This window comes from Magnolia sinica, chromosome 1 (genome assembly GCF_029962835.1).
Source record: "Magnolia sinica isolate HGM2019 chromosome 1, MsV1, whole genome shotgun sequence".
In the NCBI taxonomy this organism is placed as follows: domain Eukaryota; kingdom Viridiplantae; phylum Streptophyta; class Magnoliopsida; order Magnoliales; family Magnoliaceae; genus Magnolia; species Magnolia sinica.
The window spans coordinates 118,784,536-118,794,727 of NC_080573.1; the positions used below are offsets into that span (position 1 = coordinate 118,784,536).

Genomic DNA, 10,192 nt, shown 5'->3' on the forward strand with positions numbered 1-10,192 from the left:
AAATTGCACACTCGGCACATAAGTAGCAAAATTAAAACGTCCAAATTGTGTTACCAGTGTAGATTTATCAAAAACCAAAAAATTAAACTAAATGGACGGTTAAACATGAAAAATATCCAACGGTCCTATTTCCACAAACGTCCACGAATCAGAGGCTAGGATTGTTCAACGAATACGATCTTGGGATAGTAATTTCGCTACAGTGGGCTTCATAATCTAGTTGGTTTTATTTGAGTTAAAATATGCTACATTTTACAATTTCTGAGTGCCTGCATATGAAGTTTCATACATAACCCGAGTATTATAAAACTCCTCTACCCAAAATGGAAAGCCCCGACACGAACCACCAATCCTTCTCTCCAAATCTTTAATTCAAATGGCTACAGCTTTTTCCGACCAATTTTTCCGGCCAAGTTCCGACTTGGGTGTCAGATCACGACGACCAACTTCCCCAAAACCTGGCCGACTTTCAATCCCCCCTCTCTATAGAACTCCCAAAAATGGAAACATAACGGTCAAAAACCGTCACAATTTCAAGTGGGCCCCTAGACTAAGCCTAGTGGACCAAAGCCCACAAAAATCGACCGTTGATGCAGGTGAGCTCGTGGACTTCTTGTACCAAGATCTCCCCCATCTCTTTGACGATCAAGGCATCGACCGTACAATGTATGACGATCGTGTCAGGTTCCGGGACCCAATCACCAAGCACGATTCCATCGATGGGTACCTGTTCAATATAAAGCTCTTGAAGCTGTTATTCCAGCCAGATTTTCAGTTGCACCATGTGAAACAGGTACTTTCAGCTATTTTGGGTCATGTCAATGTGAAGTTCTTGGATTCATTAAGACCCGTTTGGCTTCTTTGTTTTGAATTTCTGTTGCATTTATGTCTGTAGAAATGTTGGATTTGATGGGATTTGTATTTGGTTTATCCTTTCCTAAGCAATGATCCAATGAGGATCTTCTCACTGGATTCCGGTGCAAATTCCCATGTGGCCCACCTACGATCAGAACTGACCATTGGGTCCATGTTTTGATATTCCATTTGCACTAATTCACCAATGTGACCTTTGTAAATTGCACTCCCTTATATCAACAATTTAAAAATTGTAATGAAGGAAATCTCCCCTGGGCCCCAGTCTGGCCCACCTATGATCAACATGTTGGGGGACTGCGGAAGTACACAAAGATGAATCACGCAAAATATTCCAATCACACAAACACTCCAAATTTAACGTGAAAAAATCCTTGCAGGAAAAAACCACGGCATAAAGCGATAGTAATGCACTATGAAAGCAGAAAATTACAAGAGAGAGAGATTACCCAATTCGAACACGTCTCGAATCTCCCTTACAAGCCCTTGAAATCCTTTGAAATGAATTAGAAAGCTCTGAGATACTCCATATTCCCGATTACACCCATATATATAGCTTCTATGAGAATCACAATCGCAATAGGAAACAAATCTCACATTTATGCAACTCTGCGTAACTCCGTGCGATTGTTTGATGGCACTTTGATGTCACTTCGATGGCATCAAGCAGCCTTTGATGTCATCAAACTAAACACCAAAACGTTCCAATGACTAAACATGGATTTTCCAAATTCCTTTGATGGCATCAAAGTTTGCTCGATGGCTTCAAGCTAGCATCGACAGATCTGTTGATTTACAGATTTAAGACATCAATCTACACAACAATGACCATTGGGTAGAAAAAGCTTGCATATGGCCCAATGTGGATTGATGTGTGGCTCTGTTTGTACTAATTCACCAATATTACCTTTGTAAATTGCACCCTCTTCTTCTCAACGATTTAAAAATTTTAAGAAGAGAAATTCTTGTGGGGGCCAAGGTGGGCCGCCTATCAGGTAGGATTGCATATGGGCCAACTGAATTGTTATACGGCTACTTGTCAAAAACAATCCGTGTCTAGTTGTATTGTTCATCAGTATGTTGATCCAATTCTCGATTTCATATTTTCTTGCCACAGCAAAACACCCCAATAGACAATGCAAGTTGCACTCTTCTGTTTACAGCTTCCAAAATAGGAAATTCAGTTGCAAGAAGCAGTTTAAGTTTTAAACTGAATGCGATAGGAAAACCCCACCCAATTTCTCCTATTAATTTTCATAGGATTTCCAATATCGAGATGTTCCTCGCTTCGAAGATTAGAGCATCGATTGAATGGAGTTATGACAGCCGCATCTACAGAACTTCATCTATGCTCATCTTTTAAAGCAATTCTTCCATCTCGACTTTACCATGCAAAATGTAAAGCATGTCCAACTTTTCGACTCCATTTTCTACGGACATGGTTTCCAATGGCTGCCTAAAGTTTCATGAACTTGATATTAGTTTTTAGCTTGTTTCTATCCGTCTATGATTTGGAGTAGATTTGTATCTATTCAATGTTCTTGTTTGTGTCCCATGTTCCTTTTCTGTCTTCTCCTTCACATCGATCGGAAGGTTCCAATTCATCTAGCTGGTAGCATTTTCCTGTTATTCCCTTCAGAACCATATCAACCTGATTAAACATGGAATCGTATGTACTGCTATGGTGGGCCTTAATACAACAGAATGCTATATCAATATACATGAAGACTATTTTTTATTTTTTGGTACTTTAAATTCTACTTTTTTGAATCGTATGTACTGCTATGGTGGGCCTTAATACAACAGAATGCATTCATCACTCCATGAGCTTCCAACTCTGCACCTGTATAAATGTTCTAATGATCATCTCACAAGAAGCAAAAACTAAAATGTTGAATACATTGAGAGTATTAGCGAAACTAGGAATAAATGTTGAATACATGTTGTTGAACATTATGAAATCAAGGAATGTGTATTTGAGGATTAGTGCCAGATTTCAAGTTAGTTCAACTAAAATTACTCTTTTGCAACTCTTGTCTAAACACATAAGGCATCATGAGTATTCACGAGGACGTCATGATGTCTCACATCGTGAATTGGAAGAGAATTGAATTAATGTATTCTTGATCTACAGCAGTGAAAGCATTTGTGCATGGCGGAAGCGAAATAAATTAAATAAGATTTACTTCTAGGAATGCATGAATTAACAAAAACTTAAAACGCACATTTTTTATAAAGGGAGATGATCAATGCTTGCTCTTTCTCTCTCCTTCTTCTTTGAACCAACCACCCTAAGATCTACTATGTGCCAAGGAAGCTTTCCTGGAGCGTCGAACTCTGCGGGACTTCCCAAGCTACTCTTATGTATTTATAAACTCGTAAGCCTTTGCACTAAGCTTTCCTTGTCATGGAGGGATCTCTCCAAGGCAATCCTTGTATGTTACTTAAACTATAAGCAACACCCACAATATATTTGCTTAAACACACAATAACTTTGACCGAGGCAAACCTGTCCAAGCTTGGACGTTTCCCTGTGTACACTGCATTGATGTACATGATCAGCCTGTCTCATTCTATCGTATACATATCCTTCTACATACCGCCTTAAGGGCCATTGTCGTAAGTCCATCATATCCCACAGCCATTATTGATCATCCAAAAATAAATCTAATAAGTTAATTTTACAAAACTATGCATATGATGATTTTAGAATCAATTGTTTAATCAAAACGATTTATGAACTAGTTTGGCCAGCCATGTTGATCAATCATTCTGATTTCTAATATAAGGCTAAACCCATAAGGATTGTAGATGCTTTGTTGAGAATCCTAATCCCCATAAGAACATGATCAACCACATAGCTCACCACGTTCCACCTAAGAGACTCATATATTGGTGAATCAAAGCAAACAATCAAATCCCAACTAGGACCCTAAGTCCTCTCAAGTCTAAGGATAAGCATGACAAGCATAAGAAGTGCAAGTTAATTCCAGAAAGTTAGATCTAGCTTGACTTCCTAGATCCGGTTAATGTGTACACATGGACGCACCTACACGTTTACAATGTCCCATGGTAGATACTTACCATACACAAAACAATGAAACCATATGTAGTGGCCCATGGATTAAGTTATCCCAACTTATCCACTGGCCGTGACAGTGTTCTAGGTCTATGAAGAATCAAACAAGTTAGGCCTCAAAATGTATTTCACATCAAACTTATCCTACTTCATAACCTAGGGATACAAGGACCTTGATGAAGTTTGCCAATGAATACATCCCAATCATATCCATTACCTGTATGCGCAAAAACAATGAACAATAAACAAAGCATTAATAAAGAAAATATATATAATTCATTGGACTAAAAGGGCTTATATTCAACATATACAGCAGAAACTAATCGAACAGCCTAGCTTGACGCATTCCATTAAAAATTACAGGCATCTTGTGTAATTTTCTATAGTTTTGTACATGAAAGTATTCTCCTTTCATGAGAATTCTCAAGTGCTTCTCTCAATCTGCTAATTTGATTATGTGGAAACCTGAAGATATGCATTATTTGATTGATTTCTTCTTAATAGTCAGGACCTGATGAAATTACAACTAGGTGGACTATGGTAATGAGGTTTGCTCTTCTTCCCTGGAAGCCAGAGTTGGTCTTCACCGGAATTTCTGTCATGGGCGTCAACCCCCAGACTCAGAAGTTCTGCAGCCATGTTGTAAGCTGTTCTCTCACTACACGTCGGACTCATCAGATCAATCATATGGATAACTGAACCATGAGCCCCACATATGAGGAATACAATGCCTTGTGGAATGTCATTTTTATCTTGCACAATATGAGCCATTAGCTTGTATGTATCACTGCGCCAACCCTTGCCGTATCTCTTGATAGGATCTGTGGGACTCCATAAAGAAAAACGATTATTTTTCTCTCGAAGGTTTGTGTGATGTCTTTAAGCAGGTAATGAATTTTATTTACAAGTGAAATTGCAATGTTATTTACAGTCCATCATGTGCTTAAACTACTCAAAGATGACTACGGTTGTCCAAGATTCTTATGCACAATTCGTATTTCCCCTCAGCTGCGTATTTACAAGACTCCCGACCTGGAATCACCCAAGTATCAGATACTGAAAAGGACTGCAAATTATGAGGTATGGCTCGTCTATCCAGCTCAAGTGTTGACATCATCCTTCTTTGGACCATCTTCCACTAATTGTCTTAGAACACTGCACCATTTTCATGGAAGTCGTGAAGGCCGGTGATAATAGCTATAAGCATTTTGAGTCCCATGTTACAGCTTCTTAATACAGGATAATCCTCTTCTTCTACTGAAATGAGAGGATAAAAATCCAATGCTTTCTAAATGCTTATTTCATTCAATGCCTTGCTTATATATGGTATACATTTGTTATATTTATATTTAGTCCCAAATTACCCAGAGTGGTTTTGGAATTCTGGGACTAGTGTTCTGATGCGACCAGAAGCAAAAAGAACATACCCCAAAAATCTCCTTGATAGAAAGATTCTAGCCACCCAATTTGGGATTTTCTCCACTTAATGTGGACCATTTCCTTGTTTCTCATATTAACCATCTATTTGCAGGCCGAGAATTGAAAGGATAGGATTGATCTATCACACAGATTTTTGGCACTTCTAATCTGTTCTATGAATTGTTAATGAACCTGCTTCATTTTCCGACTATATCTAATCCGTCCGAGTGGAGATAGCATCTCTTTTGTATGTTCATGGAGTTCTGAAAAATATAGCAATTGTCGCTCTGAGACCTATTATTCAGATAACTAGGAAAAGAACTTTCTAGCTCAAAGGAACTATCATTGTCAATATCAAAAATCTGATTTCCAATATCAAACTATGTGGAATATCTGATCCAAGAATGTCTTCTTTGCATAAACTCAATTATATTTATATGCATTCCGCTGCAGGTACGCAAGTATGCTCCATTTGTGGTCGTAGAGACAAAAGGAGACAAGCTTTCTGGTTCAGCTGGCTTTAACGATGTTGCCGGGTAAATGATTCTTCTTGTTCATTTCAGCTAACCGTTGTTTCCCCATTTTCTTCAAAACAGTTGCCAAGGAGAGGAAAATGATTTTGAGAGAGAGTGGTATTTTTCTAGGTATATATTCGGCAAGAATTCCTCAGCGGAAAAGATCCCAATGACCACCCCCGTCTTTACTCAGGCCATTGATTCTGAACTATCCACGGTATCGATTCAGATCGTTCTGCCATCGGAGAAGGAGTTGGACAAGTAAGAATATCTTATTTTGGATTTGTTAATGCTACCCAATTTTTATGAGTAAAATGCCATTCAATATCATAAGGGCCTGTTTGATAATCTTGATAACCAACGATTATTATTTCTACGGGTCTGTTTGCATAGAAGAAGACCAAATGGATGTTGATTGTGGATAGTTCTTGACATATTGGTCCCATGAACCCACATGAGATGTCGAGCTCTCTCTGGTGGGCCCCACATTGTAAGAATCAAAATTCAAATAGAATGGAGTCCCTCCATGCAAAGAGGCCCAAAAACTAGGACTAAATGCTGCAATCATGTTTCATTGAAGATGCAAGAACCAGAAAATTACTATTTTGTTAAGGTTCTTAGATTGAGTACTCTATTTCTGCACACATGGAACATGTGTCTGGACCTTTCATCTATTAGGTGCTACCATGGGTCCATAATGCAAATCATCGCAATGGTCATGTGGTCCTTGAAAAATCAAAAGATCAGGACCGTCTAACATCGCCCAAATTAAGAGGGGAATGTTGTCAGGCTGGGAATCACAATGGGAGAGTGCTCTTACTAATACTGACCATAGGTGATTTTCTTTGTGTTTTCTTGTGATTTTCTCGATTTCTCTCCTGTTACTTGTTGTGCCTGTAATTGGACTCCTAATCTCCTTTTTAAAGACATCTGACCCACCATCCTAATGGTCAGATCATCTGCTCTCCTAGGGTGAAACAGCCCTCTCATTTGGGAAACGTTAATCCCCTTCTTAATCCCAGTTTTAGCAGTTCAAAAGATGGTTTTAAGAATAATTAAAATTAATAATAATAAGATAAAATGAAAACCAATTAGAAGCTTGATTAACAAGCCGATGTGGAGATTACCTAGATCTCCACCAAGAATGGCTAGGATCAAGAGGGCCTCATGGTCATTGATCCAATTGGTTGGAATTTTTTCTAACAACCAATTTGCAATCCTCACAAGTCATCCAATCAGTGGATAGGATCCATGAGATGACTGGCCCAGATCTTGTACATTCATACCACCAATGTGCTAATAAAATACATGATAATTAACTTATATAAGAGTAATTATTCTGTCATTCTTTCCTATAAGTAAATGGTATAGAATATTTAAGTTGACAGTTTAATTTCTGTATTTATATCAGTTTGCCAGATCCCAGTCAGGAAGCTGTTAGGTTGAGAATGGTGGAAGGAGGCATTGCTGCAGCACTAAAATTCAGTGGAAAACCAGCTGAGGACATTGTCATCGAAAAGGAGAAAATGCTGCGGTCTGCACTTCTTAGAGATGGTCTAAAGCCTCAACAGGGCTGTTTGCTTGCTCGGTACAATGACCCCGGCCGGACATGGAGCTTTCTAATGGTGAGTGCATCCATTATCATGTACATTGCAGTTCTAAAACTCATTGAGTCGACTCGAAACTTCAACGATTCAAGTTGACTCAGTAGTATTTCAAATCAAGTCACCATGAACGCTCAACCTCGACTCGATTTAAGAGTGAGCCAGTTCAAGTCTTGATAACCTTTTATTTTGTGCAAGTGGGCCCCACCAGGCACAATCCATGACCTATGAATCTCCCAATTGGGAAGATCCTAACCCATAGAAGTTTGATATGTGTGTCCAGAAAATCGACAGTTAAGAAAGGGTCCACCACATTCAACACAAAAGAAGACAAAAGATTGGATAGCTAGAATCTTCCTGTATGAGAGATTTTTGGGGCGTGGCCTATCCACCCATCAGATAGGGACATTCAAGATCGCCAAACCATGGGCCCCACTTGTAGAAACTGGAGCCCTGAAGATAGAATATAATAACCATAATTCATTTTCTCTACTGTATGTAATGAGAGAAGCCAATTGCAAAAATCTTCACACAATTAGTTATAAAGATTGCTAAAATTATGAATTATTAAAAGACATAAAACAGGTTTAAAACAAAATGTAATAACATTTAGGTAGTTTGGAGGTGAATCAAGTATGGTTTTGGACAAACGTAACTATTTTTTAGAAAGAGGAACCTTTGATACTCCAGCAAAGCGTGACAGTTGATACACAAGCATTGGAAAAATTATGCACTAGCCATTCAAATCACTCAAATTAAACCATTCAAGCTGTTATCCATAGTTGATGGACTGTAAATAGCCAGTGTTCATTTGATTATCCAAATAGCCAATTAGTAGACATTTAGTGGACAGTTCAAAGAAAATTATCCCATGGTCTGAATTTACTAAACATTTATCTATGAATCAAATGATGCCCTTATTAAATGGGGGCTTTTGTGGGGCCCACCGTGATGTATGGGTTTTATCCACACCATCCATCAGTTTTTTCAGATCATTTTAGGGCATGAGTCTAAAAATTAGGCAGGTCCAATGCTCAAGTGGACGGTACCACAGGAAGCAGCGGTGATAATGAAACTCGCCGTTGAAACCTTCCTAGGGACCACCCTGATGTTTATTTTCCATCCAACCTGTTCATAAGGTCATATAGACCTGGATGATGGGAAAACAAAAATATCAGATTGATCCAAAACTTCTGCCACTCACAAAAAGTTTTTAATGGTGGGAATTCAATCCCCACTGTGTGGTCCACTTGAGCCTTAAATCTGCCTCGTTTTTTAGCTCATATTCTCAAATGATTTTTAAAAATGGATGGATGGCATAGATAAAACCCATACATCACAGTGGGCCCCAGGACAAGACACAATCAGCTTCCCTATACACTTTGTACATCTCTATATAAATCCCATTTGAAAAGAATTCTCCAAATCTGTTTATGTTCACTGTATTATCAATACAAACCCTTCATCTGGCTTATATAAGGGTTGGGTAAAAATTCACATTGTTTTGCAACTCAAGTGGACCCCAGTAAAAATCAAGGGTGAGTGTCCCTCCCACCTTGTTGTGGCCCACCTGATCTTTGTGTCAAGCTGATTTTTGGGCACTAGGGGTTTCATAAGGTGATGCATTTGATGGACGAATTGGATGTCATGCATGCATCATGTGGAATAAATTCTTAAAGGGTTCTCACATGTTCTCATGACTCCTAAGACAATTTCTCCATCCTCATGTAGCTAGTTCAACTTGGTTTTTCTTACAGTTATTTGACCTTCTCTTAATTTTTTTCCTTTTTCTTTTGCAATCTGGTTTTGGGATGTGTTTGGCATTGAAGAGGAATGAGGTACTGATATCGCTGGAAGATTTCAAATTGGATTAGCACAAACCAAACATGACTACCATTGAAGATAAACCACATGGATATGGTGATGGATCCAATTCAGAAGAACAAAACAAGTATATTCGAGAGCTTTTTTCTTCCCTTTTTTCAATGTATTATTGATAATTCATCATTTGCAATTTGGGCTGGCAATGAGTGGGCCTGAGCCAGGCAAAATCCATATTTTGAATAGGCTCGGCCCAGTAAGCCTGCCCAACCAGTTCAAATCCAAGTCCGAGGCCCGCCCATTGCCCTGACTATTTGCAATATCACGTTGTATAATATAGTGAAATTCATCTGTTCTTGGTGCAAATGTATAGGGTGCGATGGTGTATGTTGTTATTTTATTTTATTTTTTCACTTTATTTTGTTACTTCCCAAGATGATCCATTACAAAGTAAGCATCCGGTCTGCCCAAATTTTTTTTACCGCTGCGCATCAGGACTGACTTTCTTTTTTTTTTTTTCTTTTGCGCTTCAAGACTTTGGGTCACCAAATGAACGGCCTGGATCGCTGGATTCCTATATTGTGTGTTTGATTTGTGTGGGAGACACTTTATGAAATTGTGTGTTTGATTTGTGTGGGAGACGCTTTATGATTTGTGTTGGGATGTTATAATTATGCATGCAGAAATGTATAGAAGTTATAAAATGAAAGTTATGTCGTAGAGGGCGGTGATTATGACCAAATAAAATTTTAGCCAATCAAACACAATTGCTTAACTTAAACTAATGTGTAAATTAAACTAAATAAAGTAATTTAACACTAAGACTTTCAAGCCATTAGCGGGTCTAATCACATAGACTACAAATTATATGACATTCAAGC

At 38.4% G+C, this 10,192-nt stretch overlaps 1 protein-coding gene across 1 annotated transcript; it reads left to right on the forward strand.

Annotated features, from left to right (window-relative positions):
• Positions 1 to 327: 327 nt before the first annotated feature.
• Positions 328 to 9,788, forward strand: LOC131255628 (uncharacterized). The gene is made up of 8 exons (XM_058256391.1): positions 328 to 793; positions 4,457 to 4,594; positions 4,771 to 4,839; positions 4,961 to 5,032; positions 5,825 to 5,907; positions 6,016 to 6,147; positions 7,298 to 7,511; positions 9,320 to 9,788. Exons 1-8 carry the CDS (start codon positions 377 to 379, stop codon positions 9,362 to 9,364), a joined length of 1,170 nt encoding a protein of 389 aa, XP_058112374.1. The 5' UTR covers positions 328 to 376; the 3' UTR covers positions 9,365 to 9,788.
• The last annotated feature ends 404 nt before the right edge of the window (positions 9,789 to 10,192 follow it).